At 46.5% G+C, this 24,994-nt stretch overlaps 1 protein-coding gene across 2 annotated transcripts; it reads left to right on the forward strand.

Moving 5' to 3' along the window:
* Positions 1-1,525: 1,525 nt before the first annotated feature.
* Positions 1,526-23,513, forward strand: LOC148416774 (myosin light chain kinase family member 4-like). 2 transcript variants are annotated; one of them, XM_088425757.1, is made up of 14 exons: positions 1,526-1,611; positions 7,364-7,562; positions 19,847-19,928; positions 20,077-20,365; positions 20,442-20,623; positions 20,761-20,866; positions 20,991-21,084; positions 21,232-21,341; positions 21,434-21,575; positions 21,969-22,039; positions 22,120-22,248; positions 22,315-22,546; positions 22,934-22,982; positions 23,054-23,513. In XM_088425757.1, the coding sequence occupies exons 1-13, from the start codon at positions 1,547-1,549 to the stop codon at positions 22,976-22,978; spliced, it is 1,746 nt and encodes a 581-aa protein (XP_088281883.1). In that variant the 5' UTR covers positions 1,526-1,546; the 3' UTR covers positions 22,979-22,982; positions 23,054-23,513. The 2 variants fall into 2 exon arrangements, with proteins under 2 accessions (XP_088281883.1, XP_088281882.1); XM_088425756.1 differs by lacking the exons at positions 1,526-1,611; positions 7,364-7,562 and adding an exon at positions 17,792-18,406.
* Positions 23,514-24,994: the final 1,481 nt, after the last annotated feature.

Genomic DNA, 24,994 nt, shown 5'->3' on the forward strand with positions numbered 1-24,994 from the left:
AAGATTAGTTGAAAATGTGGGTCATGTTTACAGTGCCGCCCACGCAGCCTCAAACAACCTCCCGCCGCCCGCCGCGGCTTCCCTTTCACAAAATCAGGACACGTGGTGCCAGCCGGCGTGCCGTGCTTTGCGTTAGCGGCAGGCAGCGTTTGCGCTTAACTGCTCCGGAGATTGCCGAAACATCTTCAAAACTTGCATATATTGTGAGCGACTTGGCGGATGTCAGCCATACGCTCTTTTGTGTCTCTTGGCAGCTTTCGGGGCTAGCGAGCCAATTTTACGGGGACGACGGACGCATTCTCATCATGCATTTGGTCTCTGTGTGCAAATGGCTATATGCCTGACTTGTCGACAACACTGGATGGCGTTTTCTGCACTGTATGGTGCACCTTCAACAAATGACTTATTTCGTCATATATATATATATATATATATATATATATATATATATATATATAGGACGTGAGGGTATTAGAAGAAGCATCATATAGAAGCTACGGCACGCATGATACATCACTAGATGGAGCTCAACAAATCAGTCTGTCAAACTTTATTCATGGTCAATCAGAAATGAAGAAAGGAGATTTGTTGAAAGTACTATCTGAAGAATGAGGAAAAGAAATAGCTCACGACCACATTCAAAGGCTGTTTCGTTAAATGCCAAGATTAAGTGAAAAATGGAATCGTAAAGAAGACCTTTCCAGCTGCAAAGTATGTTTTGCTCCTTTCTTCTTTTCTTTTTCCAATGTTTTTTTTTCTTCTCCTCATGCTGCTTCTCCATTTCTTCTTCCCCTGTTTCGTCTTCTTCTCTTCCTGATGAGTTTGGTAATCATTTGGTTGTCAATTAATTGACGAATCATTTCAGCTCCCCTGACTGTTGAATGTGTGTATTGTGTGTGTGCGTGTGTGCGTGCGTGCATGCGCCGTAGCTGGCGGCTGGCTTTAGAGTAAACAGAGCGATGTCATTTGTGACAGCTTGAAACAACCAATTTATATCAAGATGATCCCTGGCTTTGGCGTCTATTTTGGGAGGCGGCTATTGGCTCCCCCAAAAGCCAGAGCGGCGTTCCAAGAGGCCCACAGCAGCGATACCAAAGTGTGAACACAAAAGCCCAGATAAAGCGCAAAACTCAATTGCCGCCTTCTAAAAAAAAATACCCCCCCCCCCCCCCAAAAAAAAGTCTAAGCGTCTCCTGATTTTGACTGCAAAGTTGCCCCGCCCCCTCAGCGCCCCTCTCCGTCTGTCATCTCGCGTCTTGCAGAGAGAGACACATGTTGCATAGCGGAATAAGCCGCATTCCTCGGAGCTCTCTGGCTGCCGGGGTCCTTCGGACCCGCCCCCTCCCTTCACCTGCCCGCCCGCGTCCTCTCATCCAGCAGGTGCAGACTGGACGCTCCCCGCGCCCCGATCGCACCCCGCCGCCTCTCCCCGGATCCCCTCCGCTTCGGAAGCGGCCTTTCATCCCACGGACGCAAGGCTCCTGAACTGGACTCGCCAGCGGGCTTCTCCCCGGCTTGGGCTCCGGCTCCGGCTCGCCTCCGGCCCATGAGAAGCATGGGAGGAAAGGAGAAGAAGATTCTGGTCATCGCCAATGTTCCCAGCTACGAAGGGTGAGTCCTTATTTTTGAGGTCCCCGCGAGGAGTGCTTTGAAAGAAATTGAGTGGCTTTTGCATGACTTACACGCGCTGCAACGTGTCAAGCCAGTCAGCACACTTATTTATTTATTTATTGTACATCTTAACAGGAATGGCCCCGACTCATCAAGCCCCCTCGCTTCATTTTCTTCGAATCATTTGGGTTCTTTATCTTTGGAAAATTCAAAGGCACGCGCGCCCGGAAGAAAGAACGATAATCATAATAATTCCGTTGCACAGAGTCGATTTATCGGCCGCGCACTAAAATAAGATCTTGGCTTTGTTCTTGACGACATGGAAAAGCTCTCTGAGTGGAAGTTCTACAGTTACAATATCTTGCAGACGGCGTGAAGGACTGGACCGGCTGCGGTTGCTGAAAATGTCACTTGAGGTGCAAATCGGTGTGTAAATGCGCGCCTGCATGAGAGCTGCAAACCCCAAACGGGCAAACGATCATCAAAGTAATAGATGGACCTTTCTCATGGATTCGGTGGGCCGCGTACAGAAAAATTGAAAGATGTGAAGGCGGTACTTTATTTTGAACTCATTACAACCTGCAGAAATTCACCATCCAAGAATGTCATTACGTATCGTCTATTTAAATCTAAATTTGAAAAGATACTGTATCAATGCTTTCTGTTAAGGATGAGGAGACCATTTTTTACCAGCAACCTTTTCCATTTCTATTGTAAATAGCGTCGCGGCTCATTTCAAAACGCAAATGTAATGGATGCCTCGGCCGCTAAAATGTGAATGGCGGGCCGCAAAACGAACCCTGGCCGCAGTTTGGACACCTCTGGCTTAGGTCATTGCTTTGAGGCGTAGATTCATTCCCAATTGTTCTAAGCTTTACAATTGGACTCTCCCTCAAGTACAGTAAATAGCTCCTTCCCTAGAAATTGATTGAGATTTAATGTCTGTTGCTGTCCGGCTGTGGCAGTGAACCGGTTAAATGATGGATTTTGTCATGGCAGTGTTGTTTATTTACTCCAAGTAGGGTGCTCCCTTGCTCTTTAAATGCTTCACTTTTCAGTCAATCAATTTATGAGCTCTCCTCCATGCAAGCAGGTGCGTTGTATTTGTGTTGATTCCCAATCAAATATTTTCTTCGACTTGGGAAAAACTATCAAGATGTGTTCCTGATACGTTCACGAGCAAAACGCAGCTTTGAAACGCTTTTGACGAAAGGCTTGTAAACGGAATTTTTGATTGGTAAAATATATTCAAATCGCCAGTCATTTTTTGTAAACGGGTGGCCACGCATGAGAAGTAAGCGCACTGGCAGGCGGCGCCCGGCCCGCTCGCCAACGATTTGGGTGGACGTGCTGACGGCTGCTTAATTGGCTCGTTTTGACGCGGCTGCCAGCCGAAGCCGTCTCATTGGGAAACTAGCGGAGGAATTCCTTTAATAACCCTCTACGGTCATATCGACCAGGCAACATGTTTATTTTTATTAAGGAAGGAGCAGACTTGCGGCGGTCGCCGTTCGGCTTTGACGCCGAATCCCGAGTCCGTTTGAAGCGACCTTGATACTTAGCCTTGATACTCAATGTCATGTAAGAACTCGGCTCACAATTTGTCTCCAAAGACTTTGTTTTGTCGAATTAATCATGCGAAATGTGTCAGATTCTAAGAAGCGCTCTCCTCCTCGTGACCACTCGGGACGTTTGCGCTCCAATCCTCTTTTGTTTTCACCAGTGAAATATAGACGTGAACTTTTCGCCGGAAGATGCCTCTCCATCCTAGCACGCCACGTTTTGCTTGATAAATAATGGAAATGGACTACACGCTGCTTCTCTATCTTGCCGCACCACACAGTGACAGTAAATGGCCCCGATGCTTGAATGGGGTGCACTTGAGCCGCGCCTTTTGTTGCTAACCAAGCCGTTATCTTCGTTTTTTGGAAGTCTAACGTAGCCATGTCCACCTATGGAAAGTTTTTCATTTTCACTTCAACTTCCAGGACCCGTCGCCCCAACGCTGGCCGACGACAGCATCCCAGGTTCTATTTTACTTTTAGTAAACTTCTACATCCGTTCCTAGTCATACCCATGGCACTGGCTAGCTAGCGCGAAGCTAACGACAAAATACACTGCGTAGGTGGCCTTCATTGACGGATTACATAACACTTCCATACCCTTGGCCACTGTTTTCCCCCATCCTGGGGTCATTTTATTCCACATTATTCTGCCGCTATTTTAGCCGTCGGATGGCACACTCCTGCTGGTGTGATAATTAAGTGGCATGCGGTCACCATCTGCTTGAAATTTCAGCTTCCTACTGTCTTCTTTCGGTGCTTTCCCTTTGATGTGAAATGCATTTTTCAAAATGAAAGGATAGGACAAAATGGCCTTGATAGCATGCTCTTTAGTCGGCTTAAATGATGGCTCGTTTGAGTCGTATGGGTAAATTCGGATTCAGCATTTGTTTCACTCGCCAAATTTCAGAACTGACTCGTTCCGCGCCCTAATGTCTCATTCGCCGCCAATGACGTCTATAGACGCCAATACGTGCTGTAATTGGTTTTCATTTCTTGCATTGTTGTTGAGCAGCTTCTGTCTCACTGGTGTGTCACCATTGTGTGTGTCACCCCCCCCCACACCGATCGGAGCGTCACGATATGGTTGAGTGATGATGTTGTGCTCTATCCTATCTGCACACACATGCTCCGCCGCCTCGGCCGCATTCCCCGGGTTTAGAAGCTTAGATAGCCGTTTCCATGCAACTTCAAAACAAGGACATCGGACGCCCCGCCAGGGAAGTCTGCGCCCTCCAAAAAGCAAACAGGCAGCAAACAGGGGGACTTGACCCCCCCAACAGATTGGATTGCAAACAAACTTTCGTATAGGACGATTGCATTGCAAACAAACTTTCGTATAGGACGACTCTGCGTGACGTCGCCAAACTTCAAGCAGTCGCACTTTTAGACAGCATGGCTAGCACAGACAACATTTCATCCCCTTTGAACTCATAATTCACGTTTGGGGGTGGGGGCAAAAAAATCTAATAAGTTGATAACGTGAATGCAGTTCTTTTGGTTGCCTCGAGGTGGCGGTAGTGTGTCTTTGGTATGCAGAAAACTTTGTATTATTTCTCGGTCAGGCTGTACAAAAGATATGAACAGGGTTCCTGCAGGTCTCGTGTTCCGCTTTTTAATGCTGAGTACGCTTTCGTTTTCAAATTAAGAGCAAATCAACGGGAAGATGAGGCAGCTTACTATATTATAGTGACTCCTTTACAAAACATTGTGAGATTCGGACAGATGGATTGACGCCGCTTGAGTTGCCGAACAGAATACGCCTAGAGCTACCACTAGAAATAGGGTCGAAAAGTCGAATAAATAAGACATGGAAGGTGCAGCGTTCTGTTTAAAGTCAACGATTTTTCATCCAAAAAAAGCATACTGCACATCACCCCTGCAGACCACTTTTATGGATTTGGGATCAGGAGATGGATATCCTGCGGCGGTAGCTCTACCGATAGCGCTTAGCCAAAATGGAGCCATTCCACGGACGGCATCGAAAAAGCCGTACAACGGCGTTATGCGAGGGCTAGTTAATGCTGGCCGTCTGCCCGGCGACAAGCGCGCACGCCGGCCGATGGCGTTTTCCATTTGCGTGGAGAGCGTGACCTGCGCGACCCCCCCGGTGCGTTCCCACCAAAAATAAAGCCACTGGACCTGGCCGCGTTTGGCCTTTGGGGAGCCCTTGTCCGTCTCCGGCCCACTTGACGCTTTGACGAGGTGCGCGGCATTCTTTGCGCGTTCAAACGTTGACGGCATTTCGCTTGACGCATAAGGCACCAGACATAGTCGTTGCATTCAGAATGAACTCGCTTTGATCTGCATCCATTGTTTGAAAAAGAAAAGCAACCCTAACCCGCAAAATCGACAAAAATGTTGGTCTTACTTTTCCATAGTCAGTGCTTTAGGACAGGGGTCCTTCACTGTTGTCTTCTGAGACGGGGGGCCAGCTCAGTTTGGAAAAAAAAAGGGTGACCATGGCAGGGATGTCTCAATGTTTATTGTTTTCCACAATGGCCCTTTTTTTTTTTGCATTTTCCCAAAAGCAGGCTTACGTTATGGAGATAGGTTTTGAGTTATTGACGAAAATAGTCCTTTTGGACCCACGTGTCCAAAAAAAACCACCTTAAGGTTTCATCTTTTGTTCGCCAGCAGCCAAAAGCTTCAATTTGTAATTCAAAACATGATGAGCATTCATGGAAGATATCTAGACTATCATTCCTTTATTTTTACCATTTTACAATATTTATTTATTTGTTATATTTGCATTTCGAGAGTCCCAAGCCCGCTTTTGCGTAAACGCCTCGCACCAACACTGCCGCGCGTTGCCACTAGAAACAAACGCAGCATACAGTAAGTTGTATGTTTGTGTTTACTTTGAGCACGTCTTGACTTTTGGGAATCCGGGTCATAAATTACGGAAGTTAAAGCGCGGGCGCTAGGCGCAAGAGCAGCTGTCGGCCGGAGGCCACCCTTTTAGTTTGAGCGTTGAAATCGGAGCCGGAGAAATCCCCCGGAGACGCGGGACGGCCCCCCGGCCCGGCCCGTCTCGGCCCGGCCGCAGACCGGCTCACTCACGCTTCGTCCTGTCAAAGGCTCCAGTTGTCCAAGCGCAGCCAAGACATGTCCATCCGGGAGGTCAAAATACGGTAGAGCGGCTGTCAGACGTCTGCGTCAGGATGGATTTGTCCATCTCTTTGGAAAGCATTTTGGACGGCGTGCTGTCCAGATGACAAAGACGCAACAAGGCTTTGCCCACTAAGCCCTCGACATGCTGCCGCGGAGCCAACTATGCAAATTTGCATAACGCTGGCACGCTTACGTTGTTAGAATACTGCACCAACACATCGCTAACATGCCTGCTTTTGTTTTTACTGGTGCAAATTAGCTGTTCAAACTCCAAATTAATACTTTCATACCTTCTTCCTCCATCGACCTTTGTTTGAGGGGATTGCCCCCTGGTGGCAGTTTTAAAAAAACAACAACCTGCAAATACACTGCATTGGACTTAAGCCGCAGGGTTCAAAGCGTGAGAAAAAAGTAGTGGCTTATAGTCTGAAATTTATAGTAAAAATAGTCAAATAAAACATTGTCAGTGACAACAAAATAGATTCAATGTTTCAATGACAAATGCTACATTTTCAGCTCAGTTTAGTTTTCCTTTACTTTTCTTTTATTCTGTATTTTGGCGCAAGTTGCAGAATTTGAGTTTTTTCATTACTGCTATCTGCATATTAGTTAAGAAAGAATAAATGATAATCATCCTTTCTGACTAAACCGATAGAGGCTAACGCTATGCTATTGAACAGTTAGCGAACAGTTGACCTTTTTTCTCATTCAAAAAAAATAAAAATCCATGTTTAATTTTTTTTTTATTTTGCATTTTGGGGTGAATTGTACAAATCTAGTTTTCAAATCTCTGCACATTAGTTATCCCAGAATGCACGCTAATGACTTCATTTGGACTTTTCTCACCAAACCGACGGATGCAAACGCTACAGTATTGAACGGTGGGCTCGCACTAAAATCAATATTTAGTTTTTCATTTAACGTTTTAGCACAAGTTTCAAAAATGTTGTTCTGCGACTTTCGGATGGATCAGCATGAAAGAGTCATCAGACCGGATGCGAGTTTTCCATTTGGCGAGCCTTCCGATGGCCGAACGCGCTCCCTCACGCATTGGCGTGCATGTGTCGCTCCGGCAGGCCAGACAAGACGGCCGCCAAGGCGTCGGCCGCGCCCCCGCCCATCCCCATGCCGCCCATCGCGGAGAAGATGGAAGGACTGAAGGCCATCCGCAACCGCAGCAACAGCCTTCGCTTGGGCCGGCTGGCCTTCTACCGCCACCTGGAGAAGGTGGGCACCATGCGCTGCTTCTGGGAACTCAAACACATGGAACTGAAGGTAAGTGGGTCGTGCGCGTGCGCGTCGTTCTTCGGCCTTTGCGAGACACTCCCCGGCCCCCTTTTGGCACATGACACTTGCACCAGTGCAAAACGACCGCTTGGGGGAGCTGGAATGCAACTTTGGCTCCAAACGCATTGAGAACAAATACTAAATGTTATTTGTTTATGTGTTCATTCACGATGTCTAACTTTCCGTTCTGAGATATTACCATAATTACAATCCGATTTGAGCGTGATGTGATTTCCAGTGCGACCCCAAAATCTTCAGACAACAAAATGAATGCAGAGCGAATGAGAATCCCCATTCTTTTGGTGCACCCCTATTCAAAATACAAACAAAAATGCATCTAATTTTCCCGTTCTGTATTTCTGTGGGAAATACCTGGTTACAACCTGCGGCTTATAGTTCACTTTGGCCTATATATGACCAAAAATCAAACTTTTTTGCTGTTGCCCACTTGTGTTTTATAATCAGGTGCAACTTACCGTCTGAAATGAACATAGTACCTATTGTAAAGCACCCATCCTGCAAAATATCATTTTCATAACTTTAAAATAGATATTTAGTCAAACAAATTCGATTTATTGCTCAGCCTACATCCATCCATCCATTCTTTTCTTGAGCCGCCGAGCCTCACATGGGCGGCAGGCCTGAACCGGTCGCCGGCCAATGGCGGGGCACGCGGAGACGAATGAACATTGGCGCACCCAATCGCACCTGAGGACCATTTAGCGTGTCCGACGCGTGGTTCCGGAGTGCGGCGGGAAGCCGGAGTGGCCAAAGACAGCCCGGGAGGGCTCGGGGAGAACATGCAAACTCCACGCGGGGGGGCCGGATTCCAACTCGGGTCCCCGAACCGTGAGGCCGCCGCGCTAACCGCCGCGCCGCCCTTTGGCTAGTACAGTCATAGAATAGTTCAATATCGCACACTTTGCAGAGAATGGGAGCGTAGCCCCCACCTGGGCGCCGCCGCCACTGGGTAAGTTCCACTTGCCGTTACTGGGAAAAGCAAGAGTGCGAAGTAGCGCTGGGTAAATATATTTTGGAGGCGGCGCGCATGCGAGTATGAAGTGCCGCGTCCCAAGTTAAAGGATAGCGGTGACACCCGCCAACCGGACACCACCTGTCCCGTCCCGTCGGCGTCTCGCAAACAAGCGCGTTCTCCTTTTAGGTTGCGCGGTGGGAGGTGGCGAGGACGCCGGCCCCGGGCTTCGACGCCCAGTCGGCCCTCTTCTCCTTTTTCAAGCCTCTTGCGAGAGAGGCGCTCGGAATTCACACCGGGCCGGGCTCCCGGAGGGCCCGCGTTCTAGAACCGCCGCATGTCCGGCGCTCGACTTTGTCGGCGCAGGTAGGACCGCGGGGCCCGGACGCCTTCCGCCATGGAGACCTTCCTGAGGGAGAAAGATCTCTGGCTCTTAGGGAGCGTGTGCCTGGTGGCCACTTTCCTTAGGCGCCGCCTCTGGAAATTATTTGCCTTCAAAAACAAGGGGAGGACTCTACCGCCGGGCGCGCAGGTAAAATAAAGGCACCCCCTCCCGGGCAGGATGTGAAACCTTGTCGCGCTTGGCCCGCGGCGAGCGGCTCACAAAAATCTCCAGACGTATATCGCCTCGTCTCTTGCCGAGGCGCCATCTTGAGCGTATTTTTAAGACGTAAGCGTGACCGACAACCAAATGAGTACAACTGTAAATCGTGTTGAATGCTTTTCGTTTGGGTGCCACTCTAAATTGGGGCGACTTAACGGATGGAAAACGTCTTTTCGATACGACCCTCCACGCGGCCAGACAACAAGCCCTCCTTTGGATCGGTGGATCCGAGACTTTGGATTTGAGTTCGATGCGCAATCTGCGGTGACGTCACTCGTGCCGAGCTAGCGGGCAAAGTCGGTCCGTCTGCGTGTCGTGCGTCGCAGCCGTCTTTTTGACAAACATCTGAGTCCGTACCTCAGCAGCTGATCGTTTGCAACGAGAATGTCCAATTTATTTGTAAGTTACTTTATGAAATCGGACCGCCATTCCGTATATTGTTTGAAAAGCGTATAAATGATCGATTGGTCTGTCACGATGTTTTTAAGGGACAAACTGCCGCAGAGCCACAACGATAAAGTCGTAACCAATAAATACTATCAAAATCTTAATTTGTGGTTAATTCATCTGCATTTGGCAATACGCATTTGTGTGCGCCATTCAAAGGGAACGGCAGTACTTATTTCTGCCAGCAGAGGTCACTAGCTGGTACAGAAGCTTCCCAAAATGAGGCCGTTTTCCAAGAAATGCCCTTCATTTGACCTCATCTCAATTTGCGTAATCAACTGAAATCCAAAGGCTCAGATCCACCAATTCAAAGACGCGACGCGGCGTCTGACGAGTGGTATTGAAGACCTTGCAAGTTTTCCATTGGGTTAAATCAACCCAGTTTAGAGTCCATTTGATCGCAACCCGATTTAGAGCGATACGCAAACCAGTTGTTCAAGACGCGCACGTCTTTTTGACGGCCGTCTTACTCCACACGCACCGGATTAAAAAGCGCACTGACAAAAATTGGACAGAAAAGGTATTATTGTCACGTATAAGATGTCAGCTTTTTACGCGTACCAGTTTTTTGTTTTTTGCATTGAAACCTTTGTTTTACAACATCATCACGCCTCCGACACAGACTAAGCATGTCTGCATGTTTAGAAATAACAAATTTTCAACGTAACACCCAGAGTGTTAAGCGGAGTGGAGATTGCGCCCCCGGTGGCCAATAAAATAGCAGTTTAAACTCAAAATCAATACTTCCATAGCATCTTCTTCTTTCTTCTTTTGTTTACCGGGCGATCGCCCCCTGGTGGTTCGTATAAAGAACTGCAAATAAGCCACACCGGTCTATAAGGCTCCGGGTTCAAAGCGTGAGAAAAAAGTCGTGGTGTATAGTCTCAAATTTACCGTATGTAAAGAGGGCTGCGCAAAAAATATGACAAACAAACTATCTCATAAAAAGAGAAAAAAGTACAGAATTATTACGTTTATATGGGTTTAAAATGATTTACAAGCTACAACTCTTTGCTCTTGGAGAATGAGTTTAGCGAACATCATTAACATGTCTACAAAAATTCAACAAAAATGGAACTTTTGAATGAATACTTGGAAGAAGGGAGCACAGCCATAGTTTTTGACCACCAGAATGAAAAAAAAAAATGTCAGATGCCAATATTCTTCAAAATGCCAAATATGGGCAGCTCTAATGTGCATGAAAAAAGCTCATTTTACAATCGTACATGACCATTGTACTTTGTATTGCGCTGCCTTGTTCTTGGCCTCGTTCACGTTACGTGTGTAGCAAGCGAGAGAATGGCGAGAATTTGTTTTGTCACATGCTCGCGAGCGGCCGCGACACGTACATTCCGTCAAGTAGCGCTCCTCGCCGCACACCAATCCGTGGCCTCTGCGCAATGCAAACTTGGCCGCCGCAGTGCACTTTACTATCGAGCAAATGAAAAGATCTTAGTGTCAGGTGTATTTTGGGACTTTCGGCTTCCTTGTGTAACTCGGTTGAGGAATCATTTACCGTCTTCATTTTTGATTTTGCTTAACTTCCTGTAAATGTAATTCTGTGGATATATTACCGACTAAAAACACCTCAACCCAAAATGTTGAGTCTTATGAACAAAAAAAAAATACAATTTGGACGCTGTTTGGTGCAACACAGCCCAATTTTCTTCTTTGTACAGAACCCAATATTGAGTTTAGCCCAATTCCTCATTTAGGCCGAAACATAAAACAAGCCCAATTTGGGTTGTTGTGGGTTCTTTTGATTCATTTAGTTGCTTATCTGCAGCTTTTTCTCAATCCACCAGGGGGCAATATACAGTACACCAAGGGAGGCAGAATTTTTTTTTTCTTAAAGTATTGATTTTGACTTTGAACTGCTATTTTATTCGTCACCAAGAGGCACGCTCCACGAGTAAACACAGTCAGGTGTATTGCTGTTGTGTGGGTGCAGTATTCTAACGATTTGAGCCATGTTCAGTCTGTGTTGAAGACATGATGTTGCTAGAAAAAAGAAACAAAAACAAAAAAAAGATATAACTTGAATGTACCATCCTATTTTGCGTAAACATCAGATGTTAACAGCTGTGGTGTGTCTTATACATGACAATAATGGATTTTCTGTTAGATCTGTGATTTATAATCCGGGTCAGCCGGTTGTCCCCCTAAAAAAATACAGTATTCATAGTTTATTTAGTCAGTGAGATAGCAATATGCCTCATGCATTCAATCATAATATGCTTGTGAGATGTACTAACTGATGGGGGGGAAAAAAAATCCTTGACATGTCAAGAAATTCAAGATGCCAGGATCATTTTGACCTATGTTCTGTAGCAGTAGCCAGCACATACCGTCTCCAAAATATCGTATCATTACACACCATGCAGCACAATCTTCATGCAATATTCAGTTGTGACAGCTTTATATCGCTGTCATTAAAATGCATAAACTCACATAAAACCTAGAGCCCCCCCCCCAATCTGTGAAATATTGTCGAACCCGTCACTCCCCTTGATCTCCATTTTATAATACTGTATCATGGATTAAATTTCATAAACAGATTTCATACATAATTAAGAGGCAAATTCCTTGTCTGATTTTTACATAATGACCAATGTTGATGGCTCTCGTTATGATTTGGGGACTAAGATAATGACTGAAATTTTGGGGCAGATTTCTTTTCGGGTTCAAACTACCGTCTACGTCATTTTGTTCAGTACGCTTACTGTGCCACCGACGTCACCACGTTTCTAATTATGCTAATAGGACGAACCGCCGCCGCTATGCTAACACGCCAAAGCTATTTCTGTGTGCGAGTTTGGCCTTCTCTTCTTGTATCAGGTGACCAAATGGGCATCTGTAGGCATGTCAAGCACGTCAAAAGTATTTACTGCCATCTGGTGGTGAAAGGACATAACTGCACACGGCCTGGAATGTGTGTACAGTGCGCAAGTTTGTATGCCGGGAGTGTCCACATTTTTTGCTTTAGGGGCCACACGCACAGGAAAATTTGAATTGCACAGGGTAGACTTTGACTGTAATTTATTAAACATGCTAATATTAATCATGTAAACAAGTCTATATCGTTCATATTTAATTTGAAAGTTACATAACCTTCCTGTTAGATGTGACAAAGCAAATACTTTCTTCAGGATTGGGGGTGGCCAACGGACCTGTATCCCACTATATACTGGATCCAGCTTTGATCTGAACATCAGCCGAATCCAATCAGAACAACCCTAACCAGAACAAACTGTACTAAGATGACCTTTTTTAAAACCATTACTTGAGGGTCATCGGTGCGGCGAATGGGACCTTGACACTGAGCAAAAACGTATTTTTGCTTCTAAAATGAAACGAATTTGCTTTGACGAGAAAGCCTCATGTTATTTTAGTCGTACATAAACCCCTCGTGTATTGAGAAAAGCTCTGCGGCATGTAAAACTAATTAGTTGCACAGAGTCTATCTATCTATCTATCTATCTATCTATCTATCTATCTATCTATCTATCTATCTAGCTAGCTAGCTAGCTAGCTAGCTAGCTAGCTATTGAGCTAGGTAGTGATGGAGAGGCTAGCTAGCTACAGTTTCTATCTATCTATCTATCTATCTATCTATCTATCTATCTATCTATCTATCTATCTATCTATCTATCTATCTATCTATCTATCTATCTATCTATCTATCTATCTATCTATCCATCCATCCATCCATCCATCCATCCATCCATCCATCCATCCATCGAGCAAGCTGCCTTGCTAGCTTGCTAGCCGTGTGTCACTAGCTCAGCTCAGTTGAGTGTATGCCTTCTTGAAATTCCAAGGGATGCGGTCAAAGCTTTAATTGAAAACCGCTTGCCGCATCGCTAGCCAGAGAGGCAAATTATTCATTAACGTAGTTATCGACAGCAACGGTTTGCGCTGACACTCGGACACTAATAATATAAGACGTAGGATATTGGATCCACGGCGGGAATTCTTGGGTAAGCAGAGCTGCTTGTATGCGTGTGAAAGTTTTTAGGCGGTAGGATTGACAGCGCACCATTTCCGTGGTGCGGCAAGGTCATCATTTATCCCCAGTCCTCTTTCAAACAGGCCCAGTTGTCGTCCCGTTACATAACGGCGACGGCTAGCAACAAACTGCAACTCATGGGGTCTATTTTAAAGTGGGCGCGCATACTTGAGTACCTTATGCAATTTTTTTCACAGAATAATTAGACCAACAAACTCACACCCACTCTTGCGCATACACGCCGATGTCACACCGCCGCTCCATGAAAGGAACTTTTCAGCGTCCGAGCACTTCGCCGGTGGAAAAAGCGGCACGCTTATCGAGGCCGCGGAGCTTTCGCGCCGCACGCTGTCATCGGCCGCCGGCGACGCATAACGTTGCACTGATACGACAAAAGCTGCCGCAGCCGGAGAGATAAGCGCGGGCCGCTTTCTTTCCATGACCGTGTACCTGGCGCAAAAATTATGCTCATGCAATTGTATACTCACTTGGCCTTTAAAGTCATATTTTGAAAGTATCCAGACATTCAATCTCAGCAATTATTTGAACTTTTTTTCACGTTGGCTGAAGGAGTGTGTAAGAATGTCTGGCACAAAATTAAGTACCAAAGTAATCATTTAGTACTTCAAGTATTTTATTCAGTAATTATCTATTAAAGTAAGCTATTACTCATTTACATCAGTACTAAATTGCTTGAAATCATGTATTACCCCATTACTTAAAGTAATCAATTACCTTTGTACTTTTTGTACCTAAAGTAATCAAGTACATAAGTGGTTGATCCATTAATTTCGAATTCATCAGCCATGTTCAGGCCCTTCTTTAGCCAAACAGTTGGGGGAAAAAAAAGTTACAAGGACTTGGAATTACTGTAAATGCCTGGACTCTTTAAAAAAAACAAACAAACGTAAAAATACGTCTTTGGGATCGGTCTGTCAATAACGGTCCATGAGCATTCTGATCCCACGTACGTAACAAGTCTTTGTCATCAACAGAGCCACTTTAGGCCTTTATTTACAATACTAGCACGTCTTCATATAAATATTGAGCCGGTGCCCGAGTTTAAAAGGGTACAGCAACTTCCAGGGGAGTCCTATATTATTATTTTGGTCTCACGCAATGACAATGAGCATGAGTCATGACGGCGGTATGGCGCCGGGGATTCCATTTGGGGCTGGCTGCTGAAGACCTTGCAGGGACCAAAGAAAGGCAAGATTGGAGATACAGTGGTCTGAAACCCGCGAAGTAGGGTATCAGTTTCTAGATTTCTATGTACGCCCCTCTATCACCGCAGTAACCATAAACAATCATTTTTTTGTATTTTTTGCGTATTTTATTTCCTTTCTCCTATTATTTAACATTACATTATCCTTATTAACATTATTGTATATTCATTAAAAAACTAATATTACTTAGTTTGTTGAGAATTTGTTCTCAAGAATGGTTATCTGCACCAATACTCCGGTGAAAGAGTACGCAAGCCATTACGTTGAACTTTACATTTATTTTGGCTCATGTATGGTGTATCATGTAGTATCTGTTGAATAATAAATCAACAACAATGTTAAAGTCAGTCAACTAACATCTCAACACTTGCCAAACTTTAATCTATGAATTGACTGTAGTTTTAGCCGACATTAGCGGGTTAGCAACAACTAACAACAACTACTCACTATAGTGTGCAACCTCTAGACAAACAAATACATAAACAACCAAACATAGGCAGTAGCGTGCGTTATCAACATAAATGATAATAAACTATAAATCTGAGTTTACGTTGTCATTCACTACGTCACTTTAATGAGCCGAATGACGCACAGAGAACGTATAACAGGAAACGGAAATGCAACGCGACCCGACAAATTAAAAGCATGCATTTCGAAATAAGATAATAAACGTCACGAACTCTAACGCTTGAAGAATTCTTAACATAGTTATTAACTAATATTACTCAGTTATTTGATGAATACAGTACTGTATAATGTACTTTTTTGCTTTTTTCAATTTTTTTCCATTTTTGCGCATTTTTTGAATTATTTTTTATTTTGAAATATTTTTAATTTTTCCTGAAAAAACCCGCGAAGTACTGAGACCACGATATCTGAGACCGCGAAGTAGGAGGGATCACTGTATAGAAACCGGCCCAACTGCAAATTCTGTGCACTTTTGCAGCGTCTGGACCCAAATTTCCCAGTCAACAGACTGGAAATACAAAATCTGGCATTTACAAAATAAGTTGGAACCTTGCCAAAGGTGTGGAGGTCTTCTCGCAGATATTCATGCCAAAAGATGTTACGTGGATGTTTGTTCAACTTTTGCTTCTATTGAAAACTCTTATTTCCAAGATACTGGAACATCATGGCGTCAGCACAGACTGAACATACCTGCACGTTTACAAATAAGAGCGACTGACAAGACTGACGCACTCGAACTGTTCGAATATTGCGCCAGCACGACAGTAACATGCCTGTTGTGTTTACTAGTGGAGAGTGCACCCCGGTAGAGAGTGTGTGATTGCCCCCCGGTGGCTCGCAAATAAAACCTGCAGATACGCCACACTGGGCTATAAGCTGCAAGGTACAAATCGTGAAGAAAAAGTAGCATCTTATAGGATGAAATGACAAAAACTACTGTTGCGAGCTAGCGAGCTACACTCGTTTTCTGTCCATCTAAGTGTCAGTGAGCGTCCTCGGTCTGCCGCTGCGTGTATTTGTGCGGGACGTGACCCTTAGCGTCCGCACATGAAGAGTCAGTCCTCTGGTTGTCATCCGGGACGGGGAGACGGCCCCCCGCCACATGCGCGTTCAAGCCGACAGCTGAGCGCTTGTCAGTATGGGGAACGGAAAAGTCCCCAGGTCAGTTTTTTCCAGTGCTGGCAGATGGTGGCCACTTTAGACGCCCGCGCTTTGTCACCTTTTCGGCGCTCGTGTGAGATTGAGTGTACCGAAACACGAAAAGGTCGGAGGTCAGTGTGCCTTTGCGACTTGTGCGGAAGCGCATTCCTTCTTTTCTGTCACAACAAACGGCTCTCGGCTTTCCACAGTATTCCGTGTTCCCCTTTTCGATTTCCTTTGCACGGGCATACAGAAGAGCCCATGATGGGATTCTCCTAGTGTCGCCGTCTTGATTTTGCGGGTGGACTAACCAATTTAATAGGAAATTCTGCACACAAACTGAAGTCATACTTCTAATCATTCAAGGGTCATTTAGGTTTTGTGTGTTTGTGTGGACTTTTTTTTTCCCTCTGAGGTTTTTTGCGTGTTTGTGTAGATTTCAAAAATGTTTTTTTCCCTTCATTCTATCTATCTATCTATCTATCTATCTATCTATCTATCTATCTATCTATCTATCTATCTATCTATCTATCTATCTATCTATCTATCTATCTATCTATCTATCTATCTATCTGTCTGTCTGTCTGTCTGTCTGTCTGTCTGTCTGTCTGTCTGTCTGTCTGTATGCAGTATCTTACTGTAGTTATCAAACATTAGTTAGCTACAAAAGCTACAATATATTTTCTGCTAGCTCACTACAAAGCCACTGTGGCTAGCTAGCTAAAAAAAATACTGGCAGTAGCTAGCTAGCTTGAGGACTGCTGCTGCTAACTAGCAAGCTCCAGTAGTTTTCCCTCCATCTTGGTTTTTATGTCCCCAGCGTTTTCCACCGAAAATGAAAAGAAAATAGCGATTCACAAGGGTTGTCGATTGACACGCGCGTTTCCTGTTCAGAATGTGTCTTACGGAAAGAAGCGTTTGCTTCGGAGATTGGTAATAGAGATTTTGCGATAAGTTAACGACTCCTGGCGTCCCTCTGTCGTAAACTTTGAACGTAGAGCAGATTTATCGTTGTAAATCTGGCCATGTTGTAGTTGTTCACACGGAGTTGTTGTTTTTGCTGGCTTTTATGTGTTTGTTTGACTCGGTGGAGAGCGGCGTGTTGGTCCCAGATTCTCTAGATTCCAACACCTAAGCAAAGGGATTGGAGGCATCTCATATGTCAACTCCGCCTAAGCCCCCATCAATCCCCAAGCCTGGCCCGTTATCAGCAGCCCTGACGTCCGCGAGGGGGGGGGGGGGGGGGGGGGGGGGGGGGCTCCAATTTGGAGGCCAGCCATTTGCTCTTCTTAAAAGCCAACTCCCAACTGCTCGTCCTTCATCCTCCGCTTCCTCCTCTTGCTGGCAATTCTTCACTTGTTTGCGTTTTTTCATATTTTTACCTTTCGTCCGAATGATCGTCCGGGCTTTGTCGACGCGCGCTTTTAAGAAGGGGTCAAACGCCGATCGGTCATGAACTCCAGCTTGGTCAACTCGTTAGCCAAAATGTACGACCCCAAGCCGCTTCACAAATCCGGCGGGAGAAAGGCCTCCCTCGGCGGGGCGGACAAAGGCCAAGCCGCGCCGTCTCCCTTTTGTCACGACGCCTCCCTGCGTCGCGTGGAGAGCCGCATGGACTCCTTGACTTCTCAGATGGAGCGTCTGCTCAACATGCAGCACGCGGTCCTGACCCGACTGGACACTCTGTCCCAGGACGCGAGAGGAGGGACGGGCAGGAGTCGGGGGCCCGCGGGCGAGAAGGCCCCCGACGGGCTCGGCGACGGCTCGGCCCTGACGCGCGGGGACTTGTGGCGGGCGCTGGAGCGGGTCTGCGAGCGGGTGGAGAGTCAGGGCCGTAGGTTGGAAGCGCTGGAGAAAGTGGCGGAGGGCACCCGGCGGGTCGTGGCCTTCATCGCCGAGGCGCTCAAGAGCTCCCGGCTGATGGAGCTGCTCTCTAGGAAGCCCGCCGGCCAATCCAAACGCAAGGTGAGCTTTAGGTGCAGCTTACTAGCGGGGAATGCTGCCGCATAAAATAGTCCATACCATCAATACTTCCACATCTTTTTTTGTTTACTGCGATATTGCCCCCTGTAGCGGGGAAAATGAATACAAATTTGCAGATTGCACCCTTGACAAAAGTCGCAAACATCAAAATATACGACGAACAAAATGTGTCCTGAAAAGTCCAGTTTTGGGATCCTTCATGACCTGTTTTTCCTTCAACACATTTGAAATCGGTGGCGAAATCGTTCCCCGAAACGTGTATTGTTTTCTTCATTCCGTATGTAATTCTACTTGCTTTACTCTACTGACAGTTCTGTTTGTTTTGGGGTGTCGGTGCCTCACTTAGGGGTGATCTGATGTTTTCGTTTGTAAAACCATTCTTCCGACTCTTTGATTTTCAAGTCAGATGTTTGGAACGTGTTTCGAGCAAGCACGTCTGCTAGTACAGCTATATTTAGGCGTGTTTTTTTCCCCTCAGTTGGTAATGTTAAGTAGCTTCCCACTTCTCTGCCGGTTAAGTGAACAGGATTCAAGTCGGGCTGCTTATCTCATCCTGAATATGTCTTTATCAGCAAGCGACTCGACCCCAAGCCAGGCATGGAAGGCTGCGCCCGCAAATAGCGCAACGTTTGTGACGGAAAGGAATTCCCGTAATTCCCCAAAAATAGAGGCATTTTTTTCCAAAAATGAAGGACAAACGGATGGCCGTGTCCTATAAACAGCAGCTTAAAATTTGGATTTTTATTGGAGGAAAATTGAGCCGTCAGCCACAGAAACAGAGCTTTGATGCACAGATGTCAATTTTTATATCGGCCGTATTCTTACTTACATTAATGACCCAAACGATACGCGCCAGAGGGCGGACGTCAGTCGGCTGTTAGCGGCCAGAGCGGCCAGTGTTTGCTCAAGTTGTTACCGCATTATTTTCAGGAAAAGAAGCGAGCAGGCTGAACCGACATCCTTGTTCGCACGCAGGAATACGTCTAAAACCGCAAGGATATCGTCTGAACATATATGTAAAATACAAATATAGTCGGTGGTTGTGGCCCGAATGCAGTATGGGGCAGTATTTTGGGTCATTTTTTTCCACATCATTCAGGCAGAATTTTCACAGGGATGGCATAAGGGTGATAACTTAAACATGTTGTCAGCATCTGGGTGAAATTTCAGCCCCCTTTCAATGCTTTCCCTCTTCTGTTAAGTGTAAGTTGCATCAGACTTGATCGCAGCATGGTAGAAATGCTGACATTCTCTGCACATTTTCAAATGCTCAAATTGTTTTGTTTTTTTCCTCACACCTTTGTTTTTCCTGGCCTGGAGCGCTTTCGTCCATCCAAAGAATGGAAAGGCGAAATGGAAAGGCGTCGGTCGTCCTTTGGCGCTTGTTCAAAGTCACTCATGCTCCATTTTGCCTTCCGCAAGGGAAAGGACGACAAGGAGAAAGGCAAACACAATGCCAAAAGCCCCAAAAGCCAGAAGAAGAGGAGGTCCCCGGAAAGCTCGGGTAAGCTCCTTCATTCCCCACCGACGTTTGAAGACCCCCGCTTTCTTTTTATCAACACGTTCACTGCCGTCGACGGCCAAAGACGCCAAAGATCCCTTTTTACCGAGCGCAAATAGAATTATTATGGGAACGCCTTTCCCTTTGCTAGACTCGCCGCTGCCGGATCAGGTGGTCCAACTCAACAAAAAGAACATCCGGCGTTCCGGCCAAAGCGACGAGGCCGAGGATAGGCTCGAGGGGAGACGTCCGGAGTCGCCCGCCTTGATTCTCCGGCGATCGGATCAGGAGAGCGAGGACGTCTTCGAGGACTCGGACACCGATGGAGAGGCGCCTCCCGAGAAGCCTCCGACCCCTTCCGATCCGGAGGCGAGCGCCGAAGACCGAGACGAGAGGAAAGCGTCGCGGGACGGGATTTCGTCCGAGGCCGAGCAAGACAGGTAACTGCTTGCTCGCGCTACGCTAAATACGGCGTATATCTACGTATCGAGCTGTCGTTTCTTTGCCCGTCTGCAGCCGCGATGACGCCGGCGACGCGGCCGCCTGCAGCAAGCGGCGCGTCACCCAAGAACAAGCGCTCAAAGACGATTTGAAAAAAAGTCGCGTGGAAGGCGAAAACGGAGACGCGGCGGACGCAAAAGCAGCGGACCCGGACGCCGCCGACGCCCCAGAGCCCGAGGTCCACCAGTTCTTCATCGGTGAGGCTCCAGCTTGTCTCTCTTTCCCTTTCCTTCGCTCTTTCTCTTTCCTTCTCTCTTTCTCTTTCTTCCTCTCCCGCATCGCCAAGTGGGATTTTCATCCGAAAAAATGTCGCATTTTGTCGAATTGTGCTCAGACTGTAGTCCTCCGCCATCGGCGCCGTTTGATCATCGCATCGTGACTCCCAAGCCTCATCAAATAGCGGCCTACTACTCCATCAACAGGGACGAGGTCCTGGGAGGGTGAGCATTCATGACAAAAGCATTTGGCGGGCAGGACCAACCCCATCGGCGGGCCGCCCCCCCCCCCGCTCAGTGCTCTCTCTACATACTGAGTATAATGCTAGACTGTCTCGCGTTTGAGCAGCGGGCGGTTCGGCCAGGTCCACAAGTGCGTCGAGAACTCCTCGGGCCTGACGTTGGCCGCCAAGATCATCAAGGCCAGGAGCCAGAAGGAAAAGGTACGTTGTGCGCGAGAGGTCCTTTTAACAGTTTGTTTACTCGCGCTTCGTTTGGCTCGATATTTGCTTTTTGGCGCCGCCCCTGGCCGCCGTCGATATTACATTGGGTAGTGAGGACGCAAGCTACCGAAAGTTTGTCTCCCTCAGGACGTGGTGAGGAACGAGATCCAGGTGATGAACCAGCTCAACCACTGCAACCTCATCCAGCTGTACGCGGCCTTCGAGTCTCGTCACGACATCATCCTGATCATGGAGTAGTGAGTGGCCTTTCTCCGACGTTTTGCTCCGGCCTGGCGGCGCCGGAATCGGCGTCGAGCCGCCGCTCTGCTGTGCGTGTGGCCCGTTTCAGCGTGGAGGGGGGCGAGTTGTTTGACCGCATCATTGACGAGAACTGCAACCTGACCGAGTTTGACACCGTGCTCTTCATACGGCAAATTTGCGAAGGCCTGCAGTACATGCACAGGATGTACATACTCCACCTTGACCTCAAGGTAACCCCGTGGAATCGCTTCTTGCTTTGGAACTTCTCGCTTTCGCCGTCTTGCCTCTTCCGCCGCAAACTCATCTTACCGTGCTCGTCTTGTTACTTCAATGTATATGTATCCATGTAATTTTGTATATATTTGTATATATTTATGGTTGTTGAATTTTTACATTTTTTCACTAAAATCTTCATACGTATATGAACGTATCTTTATATAGAATTCTACATTTGAATTTGAGGTTTTTTTTTAAGTTAAGATTCACATCTGAGGTCGGTTAAGATTTGCTGGTTATCCAATTTTTTTTATCAGAATGGATTTGTTTTTTGTTTTGGTTTTTTTTGGCTTTTTCGAGTCGATCTTTTCGTCATGTTTCCTCTCGATTTATTTCTTTTTTCCCAGCCCGAGAACATTCTTTGCGTCAGCAGAGCGACAAACAAGATCAAAATCATCGATTTCGGTCTAGCCCGGAGGTAGGACCGTTTTGGGGGCGTTTTTGTCGGCCGCCGCCAATGTTCTCATAGGGCCTGTCTCGCACGCGCGCGTCCAACAGGTACAAACCTCGAGAGAAGCTCAAGGTCAACTTTGGAACTCCGGAATTTTTGGCCCCCGAAGTCATCAACTACGAGTTTGTTTCCTTCCCGACGGACATGTGGAGCCTGGGGGTCATCACTTATATGCTGTGAGAGCATTTTCCCGAGCGCCGGCCCGCGGCTCGTTGTAAAGGTGTCCTCCTTGTGGCGTCCAGACTCAGCGGCTTGTCTCCTTTCCTGGGGGACGACGACAACGAGACCCTCAACAACATCCTGGCCTGCCAGTGGAACTTTGAGGAAGAGGAGTTCACCGACGTGTCCGAGGAGGCCAAAGACTTCATCTCGCGTTTGCTGGTTAAGAGCAAAAACTGGAGGATGAGCGCTACCGAGTCTCTGCGACACCCCTGGCTGGCAGACCAAAGCCTGCACTACAAGTTACACGTCAAGGTAAGGGCCGAAGGGATCGCGGCCGGGCCCCGTCGTCTTTTGGACGGGCGCGGGATCTCGCCGCCCCGTCGTGGGGCTAGCAGCCATAAAGGTCTTTTGAACGGGTCTGTGAACGTCCAGTCTTTGTGAAAAGCTGTTCACCCCCCCCAAAAAAAAATCACACAGGGTGAGTGGAGAGGCAGGAGAAGGCACTAGGTACGAGGTACTCATTGAAATCCATTGAAGCTTTTTTTTTTCTCGAATTAATCACTTGATTTAATCTGGATAATTTTTCAAGAAAAAAAAGAAAGAAAATGCGGGCGCATCGATATTGGATCGCGTGCAGCGACCTTGTGTTCGTTCCATAAGGCTTGCGGAGTTTTGGCTTATTGGGCGCTCTCGTTGCAGAAAAACAAGTGCCAGTCCGCACAAGCGCCGTCTCCCAAGCGCTAGACGGGTGAGCGCTTAGCTTTTCCCGCAATTACCAGCGACTGGACTTCTTTGCGTTGACTTTCTTTTTCTTCTCAGGAGGCCCGGAGAGGCCGACACTGGACCAACGGCGCTCTACTCTGGGCCCGGCCCGGCATGAGCTCGAAGCAACCGCTCTCACCTCTGGTATCATCTGTAGTTGCCTCCGCGGCGAGCCCGGCAGGAAGCGGGGACGCTTTTAGCAGTTTGACGGAGAAATCCGTCAGGAATTCTCATCTTGAATTTCTCTTTTCGGCTTCCCGCGACTCTGCTGCCGGAGGCTCACGTTAGATCATTCATCTGGCTTTTTTCCCCTTGGACCCGTACCGGCTCGAGTACTGGGCTCGCGGGCCGTTACCGATACCGAGTTCCGATTACATCAGTACTTTTTACGATTACCGGGAACGTCCACCCCAGTACGCCAGTACGCCCGTACTCCTCTTTTTCGACTGTTGACATGTAAATTAAGCCAGGGCTTCTCCAACTTTTTGGAGACAGGGACCCTTTTTTGGAAAGCAACCCCCCCCCCCCCCCCCCCCCCCCCCCAAAAAAAAAAGAAAGAGAAAAACCCCATAGCAAATGTTTGCGGAAACAAAACACAACCAAAAAAGCCAAACATAAGTGCCCTTTTTGTTCAGCAACAGATTCGATTTGACAACAAGTATATTTGTTAAGTTTCAGCTACACGGACGTTTACAAAATCAAAGTTGCAAATCCTTTGCCTCCTTATGACAAAGCAGGTCCATTTCCAATGATTTAGTCAAAACCAGCAGGATCAAATAGTTTTGCAGGCTCGACGGCCTCGTTAGCGATCAATGGTAGGCGCATGATGCATTTTGACAAATTTCAGAATCATTACACTTTTTCAAAAAAAAAGAAACTGGTTGAAATGATTGCTTGCTTATAGTCATGAATATTTTCACAATTTAATGCAAAATCCGATTAAATGAACACACATATCTATGTATATATTTTTTGACTAATAACCCAAATGATTTCATGGACCCCGTGGCGACCCCGCTTTGAGAACCGGCGAATGAAGCAATCGTAACAGTGGGTCATTCAGTTCATTCACAATTTCATGGAGAAGAGGAAATAAATGGAACGCCATCATTGTCATAGCGCAGCAACGATACAATTGCATTGGATTGACCGACATTGAATTTATATAATTGAAAAATAGAATAGAAGTCATTGTTTTGGAGATAAGAGGCAACAACTATTTCATTCTTTCCGAGTCTGAAAAGTCCAAATGCATTTGAATGCACCTCGTGCGGCCAACGCCGCACACCAGCAACGCCGCCATCATTAACTTTTGCTTTTATTTTTATACATGCACGACTGAAGGAGTCAGACATTGTGGCGCTACCTGGAACTAACTTGTCCCTTCTCAAATGTAACCTCAAATTGAAAAGGACAGATGATTGAATGTTTTCATTGTTGTTTTCTTGCATGCGTTTGCAAGAATTTCTCGAGCGCCACCACAGGTACTGTCGTCAAGCGTTCCACCCGGGAGAATACACGTTGCCTTTCTTTCTTTTTGTGTACAAGTCTTATGAAAAATGGTATTTTGTGTAACATGACGTCACAGTTAGCGTTGAACACATTGTTGTCATTTTGTATATTTTTGCACAAACGTGAAGCTTGTTCCACGACGTGTTGCATGCTGCTTTTCTTGCCGCTGCCCGCCATTTGCTTTGACAGTCTGGAGTAGGTACCGCCCCGCACAGCCACCTTCCATGAAGGCAGAACAAACACTACACCATACTACATATTACCCATGGGAAAATGAGGCCTCGTAAAGCGCTTGATACTTTATGGCTCGATAAATCGACATCAAAACCAACAGCGGTCGAAAAATGCGAGAAACATTCACATATATATATATATATATATATATATATATATATATATATATATATATATATATATATATATATATATATCCTCTATACAGCACTCTTGGTTTAAAGACGCAGGGGAAATGGAAAACGCTTCCAT

The sequence above is a fragment of the Hippichthys cyanospilos genome, chromosome 10 (genome assembly GCF_059441005.1).
Source record: "Hippichthys cyanospilos isolate Australia breed blue-spotted pipefish chromosome 10, RoL_Hcya_1.0, whole genome shotgun sequence".
Taxonomy (NCBI): Eukaryota; Metazoa; Chordata; class Actinopteri; order Syngnathiformes; family Syngnathidae; genus Hippichthys; species Hippichthys cyanospilos.

Bases quoted from the DNA above. Each gene is read 5' to 3' on its own strand.
- LOC148416774 (XM_088425756.1), top strand. From the start codon at position 17,894: ATGAACTCCAGCTTGGTCAACTCGTTAGCCAAAATGTACGACCCCAAG. The intron at 19,929-20,076 runs GTAAGCTCCTTC...TCCCTTTGCTAG, and splicing joins GAGGTCCCCGGAAAGCTCGG to ACTCGCCGCTGCCGGATCAG. The intron at 22,547-22,933 runs GTAAGGGCCGAA...CTCTCGTTGCAG, and splicing joins ACTACAAGTTACACGTCAAG to AAAAACAAGTGCCAGTCCGC.